Source organism: Ascaphus truei, chromosome 5 (genome assembly GCF_040206685.1).
Source record: "Ascaphus truei isolate aAscTru1 chromosome 5, aAscTru1.hap1, whole genome shotgun sequence".
Classification (NCBI taxonomy): domain Eukaryota; kingdom Metazoa; phylum Chordata; class Amphibia; order Anura; family Ascaphidae; genus Ascaphus; species Ascaphus truei.
Window position 1 is genome coordinate 292,673,513 of NC_134487.1, and position 19,343 is coordinate 292,692,855.

At 40.2% G+C, this 19,343-nt stretch overlaps 1 protein-coding gene across 11 annotated transcripts; it reads left to right on the top strand.

Moving 5' to 3' along the window:
- Positions 1–1,270: 1,270 nt before the first annotated feature.
- Positions 1,271–18,791, top strand: RESF1 (retroelement silencing factor 1). Of its 11 annotated transcripts, none has more exons than XM_075602686.1 (6): positions 1,303–1,405; positions 3,215–3,292; positions 9,046–9,222; positions 11,351–16,410; positions 17,640–17,717; positions 17,908–18,791. In XM_075602686.1, exons 4-6 carry the CDS (start codon positions 11,391–11,393, stop codon positions 18,069–18,071), a joined length of 5,262 nt encoding a protein of 1,753 aa, XP_075458801.1. In that variant the 5' UTR covers positions 1,303–1,405; positions 3,215–3,292; positions 9,046–9,222; positions 11,351–11,390; the 3' UTR covers positions 18,072–18,791. The 11 variants fall into 11 exon arrangements, with proteins under 11 accessions (XP_075458807.1, XP_075458801.1, XP_075458802.1 ...); XM_075602685.1 differs by lacking the exon at positions 1,303–1,405 and adding an exon at positions 1,493–1,865; XM_075602688.1 differs by lacking the exon at positions 1,303–1,405 and adding an exon at positions 1,493–1,799.
- Positions 18,792–19,343: the final 552 nt, after the last annotated feature.

Below are 19,343 nucleotides of genomic sequence, written 5' to 3' on the forward strand. Positions count from 1 at the left end.
ACATACTGCCCAAGTCTTTTAGCAAGAAAAATCTTTATTTCAATTTATATTTGGAAAAACAGAAATGACAGTAACAGTAGGGTTAGATTTGGCTGCTTGTAAATAAAGGTTATGTCCGCCATTACCCCTACCTATGATTTATGTATGAAGTTTATTGTAGCAGTCCTATATATGTTCCAATTAAAGGTACAGCTCGGTCCAAGAGTGGGGACGTGTAGGGGTTAACTCTCTCTTGCAAACTGAGCTGTAATCACATTAGAGTTTGGTATTGTAGGCCTGGACACTGATGGGATTAGGCCCATTGTTCAAGAACCAGGGAGTGGTCGACCACCTGCTGAGTGGACTTGCTCTGCAAGAAAGCTGTAAACCCCAGGGCTGTATCTGTATTGTTTGTCTGTGGATCAGCATTGTATCAGCATTGTTTTGGCCCACCTTCAACCCCAGTAATCTCATCAACCAGGGCTAGGGCTGTGTGCAGAGACAAGGAGTATTGTTCATACCCAGACTAGCTGGAATCTCCCTGATTGGGACAAGGGTATAAATAATCCTTCTCCCCAGCCTCAGGAGAGTCAGTATGCACTGGATATTCTTTGTGAAGGCTGTGTGCTGACAGGAGACTGGCAGAGCCCCTCTAAAGAGCTGACAGGGAACCGAGGAGACCCAGTGCAGGGGTCTGGAGCTACGATCTGTGTGCGCAGCGTTGGCCGGAGCTGTTTGGAGTATAGCAACGGTGGGGAATTTAAAACAGCTAGCCAGCGGCGAGCAAGGCAGTGCGGCCCATAGTGCGGAGGCGCAAGTTGGGACCGCGTATCGGGGTAAGCCTCCGGACAGAGGCCCCCGCACATAGAACTTTAGGTTGCTCCCCCAGTTGGGTGAGTTTGCTGTGTGTCTTGTGTACTGGAAGTTTGTGGAAACTTTTTTTTTTTCCAATAAATTCACTTTTGTTCAACTCTGCAGTTCTTGGTCCCTGGTGTGAATTATCCTGGTCTCTCCTGACAGACACCATTTTCCTGTGCATAACCATTAAAAAGAAGGTGTTCCTTACACTCTTATTTCCCTTTTCCAAATGCTGTAACTACTTTCACCCCCCCCCCCCCCCAATCTGTTTCTGAAAGATAGGCTTTATTTAGGGACCAGCAAAAGATGTCCGCCTCCCTCTTCAGGTTTACACCAGAAATGCGGCGGCAGCAACAGCACATACTGTACATTCAACCGCAAGTCCCGCCCCCCACACACCGAGCGCGTGCAAATGAAGCCGCGCCCCCCTCCGCTTCCCTATTGGTTCCCCTCCTGCTCGGCGACCCTCCCCGCTGGCGCGAGCTCGCCTTAACGCCCCACCTCCCGCCGGGGCTGCATTGTTCTTCGGAGGGCTCGTGCGCGGGTGAAGTCGCCGCCGTGAAACCGAGTAAGTGGACTCCCTCGCCTGGATTTGCACGCTCGAAACCTCTCCGTTACCGGCAAAAGGGAAGAAAAAAAAAAAAAAAGCGGACGTTTGTTGTTGTTTCTACGCGCCGCCGCCCCCTCCCCCGGGGGGGAGGGGGAGCAGGAGGGTGGTAACATGTTTACAGATGGCGGTAACGGTTCCGCCTCCCGGTCACGTTATCCCCCTCCCGGTCACGTTATCCCCCTCCAACCCTCCGTGGGTCACTTCTCCCCCTGCGCTGTGTTTGTTACAGCCCCACGCGTGCCTGTCAGTGCCTCTCCTTGCGCGCGCCGTGTCACACTGAGCGTTCCATGGCAGTTAGATTACTGAGCGTTCCACGGCAGTTACTTTTGTAACAAGAACAATGTCCGGCCTGGTATGTCCCGCTTTCTCCTTTTGCATCATTGTTGCAATCCTTTTTGAGCTTCTGACTGAACTTCAGGTTTGTTTTGGGGAATGGGGAGAGGTGGTGTGCTGTTTGGCTCCATAACAAGAGCTTGCATTAATAAATAGTCGAGGGCCCTCCTAGCATAACCTCTGGTGCATTTTTTCTTTTTGTTATGATGACTTATCTCTGCTGCCAGGTTTTCCGGTATTGTTCTCGTGTGTATCCACACTTTTGCTGGGCACCTGAATGTGGTAGCTAGCGTGCATTTCCTTAGACGGATGTTTCCAGAGTTTATTTTGGCAGAAAAGAATGCAAAAGAGTCCTACATTTATTTCAAAACAAGGCGTATATATCTGTGCGGGTCACTGCTGGGTTGGCATTGAAATGCTCCGTCAGATCTTGCATTTTATTAAGCAAATATACCGCACTCCCACTGAATCGGTGGTGTTGGTTCCAATCCGATTTCTTCATTTTCTTTGACATATCAAACGTTTAAGTGATTTTTTGATTTTTAGCCCATTTCATGTCAGGGATTTTTAAACTGCTGCCTCCAGGTAACCACCACTTCATACCCGTATCAAAAAGGGTTTAGAGAATGTTGTCAGTGTGAAATTCCTGAAGATTTTCTAGTCTTAACTGCAGGAGGCGTATTGTACCGTTTTGTGTGTTAGGCAAGGAATCTTAAATCGCATTTTTATTCGGGGAAATTGATTACATGTTTAAAAAAAAAAATGTCCTTCAAAGTTTTTAGCTTTGATGATACAAAACATATGGTTACAACAATATTCTCTTCCCCCCCCCCCCCCCCCCCCCCACACACATATCTGATATAGTATATTATTGTAAATCCAGGGCATACGTTGGATATAGATCTACAGGATTCACAGTGAATTCAAGTCGAGTGGACCCGTGTGGTACTGCTTGAGCTAATTTGATGTTAAATGAGAATAGTCTTGTGGGGTGGGTGCCTAGCTGACTGGAGGCTATCATATATCAGCCACAGCTGCCAAGTTTTCTATACTCCTGTATCTGTGCTCATGTTGAGCCCCTCATGGCCACCCTAATGTGAGCTATCCATTTGTTAGAATGTCTGCCAGAGGGCTGCTCAGGACACAGGACTGTGCATCAAGGGGATCTGAGCACTCCCTGGGCACATTTGTGGCTTCTGTCCCATTTTAGATATTTCTTTTAATTTAACTCATTTTTGGCATGCAGTGCACCAGCAGAAAAGGTCATCCTGTGGGTTATATATTATATTACAAAAAAAGGCTGCTGCTATTCTGTATGCATAATATTTTGTCTGTTTTTAAAGCGGCAGTCCTGTGCTATTAGGTTTTTTTTATTTTATTTAAGATCATATTGCCTTTCCCAGTGCTTTTTAAAATCATTTTTCTCTGTTCCAGTGATGTAAGAATTTGAAGAAGTGTCTGGGAGATCAAAATGCAGCACTTCCAGAGTTCAGTGCTGTAAAGGATACCATGGTAACCATGCTTTTTAATACTAAAAATACAAAATAAAATCATGGTGTGCTAATGAGCAGGGTGTTAAAACTTGTAGGCTTCAGGTGGAGGAGGCCCCCCTCCTTGCAATTGTAACCCCTTTGGAAAGTTAACATTGTGCTAAGTTTCTACCCTGCCCCCCTTAGGCTTTTGCATATTTACATATTCCTATGTAGACTTTTAATAAATGTGTGTACACTGTCAACATGTTGCTGAAGGTTATTGGTTTTCTTAACCAATGACTATGGTATAACATTTTGCAAATATTTTAGTTCTATAATTAACTTTAGTTCGGTGTCCCTAAATAATTCTTGCAGAGTTGTAGAAAGTGTTAAAAGATGACTGTTTTATAGCATGCAGACTACTGGTGTTGGTGGTGCTGCTGTTTTTTGTGATCAATATTTATAAGTGGGCAAGGAAGGGCTGGCCAGAATGTGCTGTTGGATGGTCAACCCGATTTTTGGTAGCTACTAGAAATATAACTATACACTGCCAACCATGTTGCTTCAAATAAGTACAATAAGAATTCAATTGCTGTGGGTGTTAATTGATCTACTGGGTGGAAAATCTGTGTTATGGCCCTGTAACAGGGATTTATCACTGTTGGAGACACTGCCTCTAAATCAAGCAGAGATGGTTAATTGCAGCCACTCAATTAACTAGTCTCCACCTGGACTAATAAGAGCTCTGTAAAAAGCCTGATGTGAGAAACAGGAGAGAGATTCCTTAGCTCACATTTGGGCTGACGGAAGGAGAGCAGAGAAGCCTGCACACAGACACTGTCTTGAGCACAAAACCAAGGCTGTGCTGAGATCAAGACATTCAAGACCTATATTTCCTGGACACAGAGGACCCAGGAACCTGCCAGAGACTGACATGGAGGGCCGTCTGCTTAAGGTACTTCCTGAGACTTTGGGGTGATAGGCTGGTAATGGGAATATCCCTCCAGTCCTGCAGTTGGGGTCTGGGAAAGTCAGTTAGCCCTTACACAGGGATAGGGGTTTGTTTGTTTTTTGTATGTTTTGCCTGGATTAAAGTAACAGACTCAGTCAAGATATAATTTCACCCAAATCGGTCTCGCTTATATGAACCTCTGCACACATCTTACAGTTCCCTTTTTTTTTTTTTTAAAGAGTTGTATTGTGTCTTTATTTATATAGCGCCATTCATGTACATAGCGCTTCACATCTGGGTATAATGTACCATTCATTGTCTAGACATCTCGGTTCAATTTAAAAGTGCAACTTTATTTCCATTTTTAGCCACTTGGTGGCAATCTTGATACAATTATGCAAGACATTTATATACTATTGTCTTCCCCCCCTCTCCTAATGGCGCATCTGGAAAGATTTATATGATAGTTATTGGCTAGTTGTGGGGACTTTTGAAAGTTAGACAAGGTTGAAGACCTTGTATGTCTAAGTACTGTACTCAAGAATAAAAAGCTTCTTTATATGCAAACACATTACTGTTGAATTGTATGAAGCTCAGAAGATAAATGGCAATAACATTTAACATAATGCACTTTTTTTTTTTTAAATTATTACATATATGGGAAAGTACCACACACAAAGTATAACATATGCTTTGGGTGAGCAGAGCTCTCTGTCACATGTTTGCTACAAAGGTATGAGTCATTTTAAGTATGCTATAACATGTGCATTGGATTAGCAGAGCTCTCTCTGTCACATGTTTACTACAAAGGATGTGACTCATCAGCTTAAGTACGTTATTTTTTATTTTGTTTTTGCTACAACACTCGGCACTCATTGGAGGAAGCCTTAAACAAATGCTATAAATAAGAGCCTAGGCTGGGATGGTGCCAGAGCTTCTCCATGGACTGTGCGGGTGCCAGGCTAAAAATTCCCCTCACTCTCTGGATCAGACTAGGCTGAGGGGGGCTTCCTCAGGTGTTGAGTGCTTTTCCTGTTGTATACGGTTTAGCTGTGCAAAATGTAATTGAGCACACAACCAAAGCCAAGTAGAACACCCTTTGATTAAATCGGACTGTTGACTGACCCGGTGTGCAATTTGTTGGCTGAATCCAGAATCTTTGCATTGCAGTAAGCCTTGCTTACTATGATACTTACATTTTTGGAATTGTTTTTAAAATTCTTTTGGCACCTCAGCTAGACCAGGTGCTTTGGACTAACCATAACGTAATTTATTAAACCATTGTATTGACAGAAAATGAGGGCTCCTGTTACAAAACATGTCCCCATTGTCTTGATTCATGGGCGCATAATTGTTAGGACATGGATGTACAATGGCTAAACTTTTTTTTTTTTTACTCAAAAGAACAGGTTAAACCAGTATGGTATGTTAAATTAATTCCTTCCCACCTCTCTCCAAAAAAGTTATGTTCTTTAAGAATCACAGATGTATGCAACTGACCTTTTTTCTTGCAAGTCTGACTGGTGCCAAAAGAACCTCTTCAATCTCTTACAATATACTGTAACATGTTTTAGCAATGCTCTAATTATTGATTGGCTTACAATGCCTTTATATATTATTCTGCTGGGAAAACATTAATGCAATACTACATCTATTTTTTTATCTATCATAAAGACCTAGTAGGATTGGTCAGCTGCATGTACTATTCCACCAGTATGTTGTGCCAATATCTTTTTTCCATTCTGAATCAAAGGGATTCCCAGAGCACATGCCTCTTGTCTTTAGGAAACACCTGGTGGTTATGATATTTTTGTTCCAACCTGACGGAAGAATATTTTCCCAGACGAATAATATTTACACACACTTGAATCAGCGGGGTCTCTGTTGCTGATCTGTGTTCATTTCAGCTCGAGGACCCCATGCTTCCCAAGATACTTGCCTCTGTAGGTGCTGCTGGAATATCTGCTCCGTTTAAATGTCCCGCGTCACGTGGGCCAATGGAAACTGCAAGGGATAACGCCACGGCTTCCTATTTTTATTTGACCTATTTATGAGCACATAATAGGTTATTTCCATTTGATATTTAGACATGTTCACTTTGAGTTCTGACACTATATATATCACAGTATTGAACTGTCACTGATCATGGTTTACGGAGAGCGAAGAGTGGCCTTTCAAAATAAGAAATGTATTGAAGATAGGAAGATTTCAAGCCTGAACAATATACGCTGTTAGAATAATTATTTTAGTCTTGGTACGTAAGATTCCAATACTTCAGACAATCCTTCAGCATTCAAAGTTATGGCTTTTTCTTGTAAAATCAAGAAATAAAATGTTGTTTTTTTTTTTTATATAAAAGCAGATTTATTGATCACATACAAGTGACCAACAGGGAAAGTCAAAACTCTGCTTTGGTAATTTATAAACAAAACTTGTATACACAAAATATTGACGTTTACATTGCCATATCAGTGATAATACATGGGTGGCATAGAGAATACAGAAACTGATCATTAGTCATACGTTCTCCTAATTTCAGCGCTATTTTTGAGAATTGTAACTTGTGGCTAGCCAGTTTCTGATGAGAAACGTATCTACATACCACAGCTCTGTAACCCCACAAATCTCATGCTGTCTCAACACAGCATTACATTGTACAATAATCCCAACTCCATTGTGTGTGTCAGTCAAATGGTGTGTGTGTGTGTGTGTGGCAGTCAAATGGGGAATGTGTGTGTGTGTGTGTGTGGCAGTCAAATGGGGAATGTGTGTGGCAGTCAAATGGGGAATGTGTGTGGCAGTCAAATGGGGAACGTGTGTGGCAGTCAAATGGGGAACGTGTGTGTGGCAGTCAGAAGGGTGTTTTTTTTTTTTTTTGTTATAATATATTTTGTTGAAAGCCTGAACTTAAGAAAAGGGGAAGTTAGCCCGCAGGCAACCTCTGACTAATTTGCGCTGAGAACACAAATAATGGCGTATGATAAGGGCAATATAAGCTTAGTGATATGCCAGATTTGACAGAACCGAGGGGAGACCCGCAAGAGACAATAACTAATCGAGACTGGCCTGCCATAATACATAAGTGGTCGTGAGTATGGCAGCATACTAATGTAACTAATCTCTGTATAGATAGATATACAAATATTGTATTATTATTTATTTTCTTATGTTGTATCTACTAAACATGAGTCTTAAATTATACAAACTCCCTTTATAAATATTCTTACAATACCCTAATATAAGGATGTAAGACAATTTTTCTACAGGGTATGAAATTGCAATATGTGCTTCTATCTAGGGTAGAAAATAACATATTGCAAGACGTTACCCGGGAGAAGAGGGTGTGGCCTAATCCACAATATCCACAATTCTTATAGCATTACTTACAGATGGAAGTTCAATCAATGATAACGTGCTCTTTCTCTCAGATGATAAAGCAATAGATACCGTTTTGTCCCTCACATGCTAATTAGATGTTTCTTGTAGAGAGCTAAACACAGATGCAACCATTTATTGAACACTAACCCCGTCCCCATTTTCCTCATGGTTTTTCTAACAAAGAACTTTACCCACTTTAGACTAGGCCTGAAATTCTATCTCTAAGCCAACATCTGATGCATTAAACTTTAAGTACTATTCATCTGTTTTGGCTACATTTTAATTCTTAACCTTTAAACCTATTCTCATTCAATTGTCTTGCTATAATTTCTCATTCATACATTTTAATATAATGAACAGATTTGTAACAGATGCCATAGTGTGTGTGTTAAATTTAAGGAGGCATAGCATTCTAGATAACATGTGCAAGGTATGTAATCTAGCATGCTTTGCCTCCTTACATTTAACACACAGCCCTGTTCATAACTTTTTTTTTTTTCCTCCCCTCCAGAAAAATGAAGAAAAAATCTGAACTGGATAGGTTAACTTCCTTCTGAGCCAGATTGCAATCTGCATGTGCAATCTGCATAGAAGCCAGTTACAGAAAAATATTTCCTTTTCTCCAAATGGCTCCATAACTAAAATCTATATGCATGTTGTAAGAATTCCTATTTCAGGCTGGGGCCATAGAGGGGGGGAGCAGTGTGGAACCGCGCTGAGGCTCGCCTGCTGAAGCTGTGTGATTTCATGCACATGCGGGCGCGCGATTGGGAGGCGGAGCAGGGACGTCGCTGGGCCAATCGCACTGACGTCACGGTGACGTTGATGCTGCTTCGCGCTGATTGGATGTTTTCAGCCGACAGCGTGCTAAAAAACAGCTTGGCTGTCAGCTGAAAAATCCAACTCGGACGTTCGCGTGAGCCCCCTCAGCGCAGCTTGTCCTTCTATGGACGTGGCCTCAGTCTTCTTCTCTCCCCCCCCCCCTCCTAAAATAGTGTGTTTTGAAAAGATTGATAGCAGCTGAGGGTAGCTCTCTGGAAGATTGTTCTTTAGAGTAAAAAGTTGAGTTCCTTGTATGCAAGAAGATATTCATAGAATTACAGAAAAAAGATTGTACAGCTCAACCCCTGTATAACATGGTTTGGGGTTCAAAGAATCACATTGCGTTATAAGCGGATCGCGTTAGAAATGTACAACTGTACAATAAAGTATTTAAGAAACCAATAATCATGTTGTAAAGTATATTCAGAAATACAAAAATTGGGAGCCACGCTTGCATCGTGTTATAAAAGGATTCGCGTTGTAACGGATCTCGTAATTACGGGGTTGAGCTGTATTAGGTTCTTGTAAGGCAATACATTTGGAATAGGCTATGCTAGTGTATATATAATTTGTGTATAAGAAACTGGTCGAGGGCACGGTTAGTCATTGTTTCATTGAGGTTTCTTCCTTATCCAATCTAGGGACGCATGTCATCTTGATGAAAATACCATGTCTGTAAATTTTAATATGAAGGCTAAAACTTCTTTATCTGCCAAAAACTGAGTGCTGTGATTTATGCATCTCCGAAGAATAAAAGATAAAACACCTGTACTGTATGATGCTTTTGCCTCGGAAGAATAAACATTGTAACTGATAAGGTAAAATAAATTTGTTTCCATGGTACTTTGTTTGGACCAGAAAGGATCTCACACTTTCAGTTGCGGCATACAGGCATACCCAGCTTTAAGGACACTCACTAAGTACACTCGCGAGTAAGGACATGTCGCCCAATATTCAAACGGCAGCTCGCACATGCGCCTGTCAGCATGTCCTGAACAGCAAAGTTGAACTCCCTACCTGCATCGAAGCTGTGCACAAGCGGGGAGACTATAGCGCCTGTTACACATGCGTTATTTACATCAGTTATGCACGTGTATGACGATTGCAGTACAGTACATGCATCGATAAGTGGAAAAAAGGTAGTGCTTCACTTTAAGTACATTTTCACTTTACATACATGCTCCGGTCCCATTGCGTACGTTAATGCGGGGTATGCCTGTACTTGTTTAGTATTAATGAAATTGCATAGGAGGACAAGAAGCTGAAATTGGCTGAAAAACAAATTATTCTTGGATTCTTCTCCCTTGATGGATTTTTTTTTTTTTTTGTCGTGTACATGTAATACGATCCTTTACAGCCTAGGCTTGAGATGCCAAAATACTTGCTTTAGAGCTGGTCCCAAAGCAAACATGGGAATACTCTATGGTGTAAAGAGAATGTTGTTCAAATTATCTTGCTAGTGCTATTGTCTTTAAATAACCAGTCTCTGTAGACCTCTCTTTATTAGAGGTTCCCAAGTAGTACACCCTAAGTGAATTGAAGGTTACAGGAGGTTTTATTTTTTACGTCTCCGGAAGACCACTTGCCAGTGTTAAAGTGAACACAGAGCAGCAGTTTGAGGGAGAAGGTTACTTTTCACTGCAAAAGCTATATTGTGTTTTTTGCCCTCCCCGTAGATATTTTTTTTTTTTTTTTTTGGTGTTTTTCCAGTATATGGATGTAAATGGGAGACTTGTATAAAATAAATGGAAGCTTTTTGTAGTTGACAATTTCAGTTGGCATTTGGAAGATGTGCAAGAAAAATAGGCTCCAGGTCAACAAAATTGGCATTACAACTGACCTACCCAGGAGTTCGTTGGTTAACATCCTCAGAGTGCATGTTTATCTTTAGGAGTCTAAGGTTTATAGGAGGTCTGATAAAAATGCGAATACATTTTTTAAAGTATTTTACTTGCTTGTGGTTATACTGTGTGATTTTTACCTTTTGTGTTGGGGTGGGGGGGGTTCCCCCTTTTATATTTTGGTGTTTTTTTCACATTTTATTCTATTAATTTTAATCACAAATTAGCCAGGAACGTTAAAATATATGCATGGTCCTTCTTGCTTCGCTTTTAAGAACCGTATCTGTAAACCTTTATCATTCAGAGCCTCTAAGATGAGGCCCTGTGAAGTCTGCATGTAAACATCTGTGGTGCCTTGTTGAATGGAGCAAGTATAAACGGCTCACCCTTGCAGGATTTGGGCTATTTCTAAATACAAAATGAGAATTAAAAAAAAGATTGTAATCTGCGTTAAGTGTAAGCTTTGCATTGCGTTTGCTTTCAAAATGGATATAATTGCAACTGGACTGAGTACTCCCATAGAACTAGAAGATTATACTGTGTATATTACTGTTCTGCTCTAAGTCAGTACTGTACTAAAGTTGAGGTAGAGAGCATTGCTCTTCAAGCAATTATTGCCTTTAAAAAGTCACTAATTGTAAAAAAAATTCCTCCTAGTAACATGCATATACTGTACATGGATGTAGTATTCCAATGTTTTTTTTTTTTTTTTTTTATAATGGGTATAGATGCTGTAGCTGTTAACACCCTCAAACAAGTTAACTGCAAGACTGATTCTTTTTTATTTTTGATGTACAATGTACAATTCCAAAAGTACAGGGAAACCGCTTCAGGCGAGGAGAAACCTGCTTGTACAGCCAACACAGACAAACAATTTCTTCAAAGTGCAGGTCTCCTCAAAGATAGATAGATACAAAGTGCAGCTCTACTCACAAGTTCATAATGCAATTCTCCTTTAATGTGACAGCCAAGAACGGTGGAAAGACAAGGTTTCAGGTCCTATATGGACCTTTCATAATGGTGCCAGTGCAACACTTTAAGTTAATTTGTGTTTGTTTGTTGAAGCCTATTAAGTTGATTGTAATTTTATTTATTTTCTCCCCAGAATTAACCAAACTGGAGGACTAGACTATCGGATAGACGAAATGGATTGGAACAGAGTACAAAATCATAATGTTGGCCATGTCCGTTCTGAAAGACAACAGTATTTGTTACCGACTGTCTCTGCTGCAGGCCCCTCTACTCAAAACCAAGCCATTTGTGCATCTCAAAATCGTTATAGTCATGGTGTAAGGAATGGCGGGGAATTATTTTCCAGTAAAATGGCCCAAGACCCGCTTCTTAAAAATTTGCTGAAAGCACAAACTTCTGATGATTTCTTAAAGGTACAACATTCGATATTGTCGAGTACAACAAATGGAAGTCCTAATCAGTGTCATGAGACACAAGGATCAATGGTGCAGTATAATGCCCCCTACAAGCATTTTCCTGACACGACAAACGGGTCCATTCCTACTTCTGCTGAATATAGAAACAGTCAAAATATTCAGCAAATGGCAACTGCGGCCTACAGAGCACACAATTATACCAATTCAGTTCCACAGCAGTTTAATACTGTAAGAACCACATCAAACTATGAAGGGAAAGGTTACAGTGCAAGGGATGTTCCATCTGCACCACAAACCTATCGAGCAATTTGCAGTTCTGGGAATTCTCAGCACAGAGTGCAACAGCATGTTCAGAGTGTTGATCCATGTCCACCATATCCTTCTAAAAGACAGACTGTAAAACCATCTCTTCAGGTGTCCTATAGACCAATGGTGCAGGCAAAACTGCATGCACCCCCACAAACAACCTATGATTTACAGAACGGAGTAGCTCAGCAGCGCAAGAGGCAGTCTTCTTTCGACTCCAGTCTTGTGGTGAAAAATGTAAGTGAGTGTGTTCAAAGCCAACAGCCACACTTGATGCAAAGCTGTCAAAATAGTGTTTTAATGGGATTAGGTTGGAATGAAAACCCCTCAGAAAAAAGTTTCTCTCAAAATACTTGTACCACTGCATTTCAAATGCAACCAGAGGGAAACTCTACATCCTGTCTTAATGTCCAAATTGAGCCATTCTTAAATCAAAGCCAAAGTGGCACATTGCAGGATATGCACCAACGTACGGAGCTAGCACTTGTTGGTTTACCAGATCAGTGTTTAGATGCACCGCAATTACAAAGTTGTGGTGGAGCCTTATCTGACAATACTAATGCAAGAGTACAATTGCTCTTGCTTCTAAGCATTTATAAAAATGTGAAAGCCAACATATTAAGCCTTGCAAGGGAAAGTAATTATAGAACTCAAAATATTATGCAGTCCTCTTCTAATGCATCACATGAAAGCTCAAACGTGAATTCCATTACAAGTTCAAATTCTTGTGCTATTGTGCCAAGTTTGACTTCCAGCATACAGACTGCATCAATGGTAACCAATGATAGAACATTAGATCAACAAAAAGCACTCCAAGCAAATTCCTTCCAGATGAGTAGTAGTGATCAAATGAATAGTATCAAACCACAAGGTGCATATGTAAATAACTACCATGTGGCAATTAACAGAGATGCTGTCCAACAGGTGTTGAGTCAAGAGTCGCCCAGCCAAGTCGGTAGTACTAATGGAAGAGCTATCCTGTCTCAGGACAGCGCCTCTGTTTTTAATGGTGGACAAATAAATTCTCTTTATAACATGGGTTATAATCCCAGTCAAGCAATTGGCTCAGGATCGACTAAGGAAAAAGAAATTCAAGAGAGTTCTTTTGAAGCCTCCATCGTGCACTTAACACACAACGCACAGGTTATACCATCCAATGTTTCCCTTCCAGTAGGGGAGAACTTCCTTAGTAAGCAGTATATTTCCAATAGCAATCACAGCAATGGGAGTTTGCCACAGCATGGAGGATTATTACAAAGGGACAATCTTTGTTCAGATTCTCCGCACCATAGTGGACCTTTCAATGCAAATGTAAACTTTTCACAGAGGAATGGTCCATTACCTACCATAGCTTCACAAAGTGTCAACCCCAACAGTTTTTTGGATGTTAAAGATTCTTCCCCAATAACTGAAAACACATTGAATGACCCAGATGTTAACAGTTCATTGGAAGTATTAGACACTTGTCTTGCTTTATGGAAAGCCAAATCCCAAAATGCTACTACCAGTGTAAGTGAACATGTACTAACAGAAAGAAAACAGACTTCTACTGAACTCTCTGACCAGAGTCGAACAAATCTCATGAAAGAGCTGAATATGAGACCTTTTGTATCTACAAATGAAGTCACGTTGCCATCCTCTGGAATGTCTGATGGATTGAAGCAGGACACCATGGCTCCTAATGTATTAAAAGGTGTGGAGCCTCAAATTGCTATTGTTTCTCCATTAATACAGTCTAAAGTAATCCATGTGGAATCTCAATCACCTAAAATAGAACAATGTCCAGTCATTCAAGAAGGTAGCATTTGTAGTTTAATACAAGCTACAAAAGAAAAGATAATGGATTATGTGGCAAGTATAAAAGATATCAACACTGAAAATGTTTGCTTGGATAAACTGAAAAAGTCACCTGAAAAGGGGAATGAACTTGAATGTATAAAATCCACTTTGGCTCTAGAGAAGGGGAGCTCTGAGGAAATAACACCTCCATTGCACTGTGACTCAGGAAATGAGGCTCTTGAACCAAAATCTAGCATCACTCCCCCAGCCCTTGGATCACAAAACGAGCTTGACATGCAAAGTCTTTCTTCTAGTTCAGGAAATATTACACAGAATGAAGATAGTAATTTACAGATATTTGGTATTTGTTCTCTTGCTGAAGGAAGCACATTCTATAATTCATCAATTGCCATGATGTTTGATAAAGATTCTTTGCAGCCAGAAGGCAATTCGATGTTGCCCAAAAAAGACGTGGCTTTAAGTGACGAGTACAAATTGCTAAATTGTCTGGAAATTGAGAATGCGTCCACTACTGAGATTAGGAATGAAGCTTCTCTAAAGCAGAAGCCTGAACAAAGTGAGGTGGAGTCATCATTTCATGCAAACTTGTCAGAAACCGATTCCAGTGTTCAATTGGTAAATGCAGAATGTTCACAGGTATTGGACTCTCAGGACTACAGTAAAAGCAACCAAAATAAAATGTCGACAGTTAACATTGACCACGAACCAGGATCTCCCCCGTGTGCATCAGACCAGTTGTCTGAACTTCTAACAGAGTACCCTTTTGGAATAAAAAATTACACGTTGGAAACACATCTTGAGACAGGTGAAATGTCCACAGAAAAGATTACTGGTGCGTCTTTAGAAGAAAGATCATCTACACCCATTGAAGACCCATTAGCTTGTCCTGAGAACGTATGTGACAGCCCTGCTAACATACAGATTACAGTCCTAGGCCCTGAAGAAATGAGTAAACATTTTCCTGATTTAAAAGGGTCCGAGTTTCTTCCCAATTCTGTGCAAACAGATGAGGTTGACATTTGTCAGGAGGCAGTTTGTGCCGTGGAGTCTCAAACACAAATTGCTGAGAGCAGTACTACAAAGGAAGTGCCTGATAAAGATCTGTTTTGTTGTTTGTATAGTTGGTTAACACACCATTATAAAAGTGCACCAAAATGCTTGTGCAAGTTGCCAGAAGACAAAAAGGTTAAACTGACCTCTGTGGAGTCTATGCATTACAAAGAGTCCGACTTGCCTTCTACCATGACTGTTGAGTCTTCTGAGAGCGGTCTTAAAATTGCAGTGTCAAAATCCTGTCCGTCTGAATATCTCTCAGTAGGCGATTGTAGCCAGCTGTCTCCAAGCAGCTCTCATGGCAAAGCAGTAAAAGAAGGCAATGACAAACGATCACCTGAGGAGAAATCGACAGAACACCGACTGCAAGAGTCTTTTAGTCAAAATAAATCCAAATTGCCCAAGAGCAAATCTAAATCCAAGGCGGAAAAACTGAAGAGGACTGCATCCTTTTCTGGGGAACCAAATCTCAAATGCTCCCAAAAAAGCAACACACTATATTCTTTAAATTCAGTGCAAGATGTACTCTCCCAAAGTGGGCTTCCAACTAAAAAATCAAGAAGGGAACATGCAACAACCACTTCGAATAAAGTTGCGGCATCTGAGAAATTTATAGTTAAAACAGACTTTCTGAAACATAAGCCTGGGCAAAGAGCAAAATGTAGCAAAGATATAAATGCAGAATTACACCAAAGTCAATCTGGAAGTGGGCACGGCTTACACAATGGTGCATCTAATGTGACTACAAAATGTTTAGATGGCACAGAATTGTCTAAAACATCTGAGATAAGTAACAAAGAAAAACAACCATCTCCTAAAGTTGAACAAAACAAATTGGTGGCAAACGGTGCTTTGATACCAAATGAGCCATCTCTTAACCTAGAAAGATCTAGCCAATTGTTTGCTGGTTCCAAAAGAAAACATGAGGAAATACATTTGAACTCTACAGGTCAAGATCACAAGAGTTTGGCCCAAAAACCAAGAAAAGTCCTAACCGTACAAGAATATTTGAATAGGAGAAAATTGAGAGATGGCAGCAGCAAAAGGGATGAAATAAAGCTAATGGAAGTTTGGGAGACGTCAGAGAAAAAGCAAACCCTTCCTGAAAAACATAGGGTTTCAACAAGTGGAACTGGCCTTTGGCGGAATACTATAAAAATGAGAAAATCTTCAGCAAACCCAAAAAATATGACCCTCAAAACAAGCAAAGAACATTCTGGGGCGCCTAAAGGTTTCCATCTACTTAAAGATCGAACAAGGACCAATATGTCATATGGTGGTAAACCTTCCAAAAAAAGTAAGGAGATGAAGACTTCCAATTCAAGCAAAGATAAAATCTATTTGAGTCCTTGTGTTGCATTTCGGCATACTTCCCATGAAGGCATAAATTTGACAAAGCTGGAGATTAGGCCTGCACCAGAACCATCTGGATATAAAAAGAGGAGAAAATCATTGGAACCCAAGACACAGATTAAACCTTCAAACCCTACCGTACAGAAACCTGATGAAAAGCCGAAAATGCTGGAATTTAAACTGTTCCCAGAGTTGCTGCAAAAGAGTCACTCCATGGGCAAGATGGAGTCAAAGTTGGCTGATAAAGAAACTTCCATAGTTGAAGGTACTATTGTATTTATAGAATGGATTATGAAATAGTTTTTTAAGCGCAGGGGTGGAAAAATCAGTGCCTAAAAATTAACTCCTGGTGCCTGTGCCAGGATGCTGCTCTATTTTTTTTTTTTTTTTGTATTTACATAGATGAAATAAAAGTCCTTGTGTACAATGCCATGATAACACCCAGGGATTGGCCAATCAGGGCAGAGTTTTGGTAACACACATTTTCCTCCCACATGTCTGTGTAGGCAGTGTCCTGCACCAGGTGGGAGGCAGGGAGTGGAGCAGCAAGCAAGGGAGATTGGCAAAAGGGGATTTCAAATGGAGTCGGCCATATTCTCTTGAAGCAGTGTCTGATGGCAAGGATGTCCTGCTGGGCATCCTATGCTGCAGGCTCGTAGTGTTTTTGTAATCCTGCCAAATACAGACCTACAATACAAAATAGTTGGACACAGTGGCTCATATTGGAACGCAATGATAAATTAGAAGCTATATCCTAATACTGCTAACTTCACCAATTATAGTACACTAGCTGATATATACCCGGCGTTGCCCGGGATATAATGTTCTCGCTCCACACTCTCCACTCTCTCCCCCCCCTCCGCTCCCCCTCCCCCCCCCCCCCCCCCACAAGTTCACATCTCTGATTCTCCCCGCTTCATGAGCTGACTGAGGGGGGGTGGGGGGGGGGAAGGAAGTGTCAGACAGTATGTATGGGCTTGCCCCCCCCCCCCCCCTCTCTCCCCTGACTCCCTTTCTCTACAAGTTTGCAGTCAGATCCCTGTGCCATAGATATACATATAGTTTATACACACAGAGCTGGTATTGGTCAGATTTGCATATATATATATATATATATATATATATATATATATATATATATATATATATATATATATATATATATATATATATATATATGCAAATCAGTTTCTAAATACATCACGTGCTATTACTTGCTGTACATGTAGATAAATATATTGGCATGTAAAATGTACATATACTGTACAAACATTTTTTGGCTCCTTGATATATGAAGCATACTTTTTTTTTTTTTTTTTTATAACCTTAATTTACAGGGTTTGTGGTGGTCTGCATGTAATATGAAATTATAAATAGGAAAGACCTACAGGAATACTCACGTGTGGATCTAGTTTTATATGAAACAGATACAAACAGTATCCGCCCTTGATTTAAGACCACTTAATAAAATCTTGCCATTTTATATTTTCATAGGCATTAAAAGCAAAAAAGAGGCATGGTATAAAGATATTCCATTGAAGAAAAGGAAGCTACATATCTTGGAAGATCAGGGTAAGTTGGCATCAGACTTTCTGCTACCTATTTTGTGCAAGGACTGTCCACTTGCCTCAAATGTTGTCTGACTCATACATTTTGGGCTCTCTGCTTGACCGTTCAGTGATACAAACTTGAAATAGTCTGTCAATTTGTACAGGTACTAGATCTTCAAACCTAAACTTTTTTTTTTTTTTTTTTTGCGCAGGTATCCCAATTTCATTAGATTTAACTGGACAGATACCTACCTCTACAACTGAAAATGATGCTCTTCGACAGCAATCCCAGGATTCAAAAGCAACGTTTGATACTTATAAAAAAATGTATCTGGAGAAGAGAAGCAAAAGCCTCGACAGCAGCCTTACACACTAGCACCTCTGCCGTGTTTGAATACAGTACTTTGTCGTCTTTTTCATAGTACCCCATTTTGCTGCCTTTTAACATCAAAGTACAACTCCACTTTAATGGGGGTTAAAACGCCCTCATTAGTCCAGTATTAAAAGATGAGGCCCTTGATTCAACGTTTATCTTGTTACTTTAATGCTGGGGATTTTTTTTTTTTTTTTTACTTTTTTTTTTTTATTTATTTTTTCCTTTTAGGTTTTTCAGAAATGCATGATATGTATAAGTAACCTAATGTGCCAAGACTGGCAATCAATTGCTTAACCACTTTAGTGGTCAGTTTTTATTTTTAATTTTTTTTATTCTTCCTGACACAAAGTATTGCAAAAGCTGCCTTTATGGAATGTGATGTACAGATTTACTGTTCTCAGAGCACTGGTGCGTTTTTTTTTGTATTTGTGAAACCCAAGCTGCTACATCAGAGGCTTATCCCCCCCTCATGTCGAAGTTCGGTCGTGTTAAAGGGGTAAAAGGCAGAAACTTTTTTTTTTATTAAATACGTTTGTACTTTCCATCATACTCTTATTTTCATGTCCTGCGCTGCTGTATTGAGACTTTGCACTATATATGTTCTGATTTATTGTCCTTTTTGTTGCAACCTTGAACCTTCTGGGTTTTTTTTTATTTTTTGTTTGTTACATATTTTTGTATTTTCAGAAGTTAAATAAAAGTTAAAACATTTTTTTTTAATTTATTTTTTGTAAACGTTGATTGTCAAAATATTCTTGTATTAGCAGCCTGCAGTACTACAATACTGCAAAGAATCATTTATGTGCTCTCTATTGCTTTTTGTAGTGATTGGTGTATGTAGTTTTCCACCCACTCGAGCAATGCCTTACTAGACTTGTTCGTATGCAAGGGGGTAGTGTAAGTGTTATATTAATCCCTTTTTTTGTATCTTGTAATGGCCCAGTAACATGAGCTGGCTACTAAGGGGTTTATATATTATCACCTACTCCTAATTTGGTTATTCTTGTCCTTGCCTATGTATAAGGTTGGCATATTAAGGTGGCAACAATTCATAGATGGCGCATTGCAATGGTGCAGAAAAATATCAAGGCAATAATGCAGCATAGAATACTGTCACATCTTGGAACAAAAGGTAGAAAGAATTTCCTGCCTGGCCGAGCTTACAAACTAAAGGAAACGTGGTTGAGGTTAGCTGGGACATATTGTATTCGATCACAGGTAATTGAGTAAAGGGAAAGGCTTTGCATGTGTTACAAAGCACTTCTTGGTTTT

Excerpts from the sequence above, each read along its gene's own strand:
- RESF1 (XM_075602692.1), top strand. The coding sequence starts at position 11,391 with ATGGATTGGAACAGAGTACAAAATCATAATGTTGGCCATGTCCGTTCT. Across the intron at positions 16,411-17,639 it reads AGAAACTTCCATAGTTGAAG|GCATTAAAAGCAAAAAAGAG; the intron begins GTACTATTGTAT and ends ATATTTTCATAG. Across the intron at positions 17,718-17,907 it reads ACATATCTTGGAAGATCAGG|GTATCCCAATTTCATTAGAT; the intron begins GTAAGTTGGCAT and ends TTTTTTGCGCAG.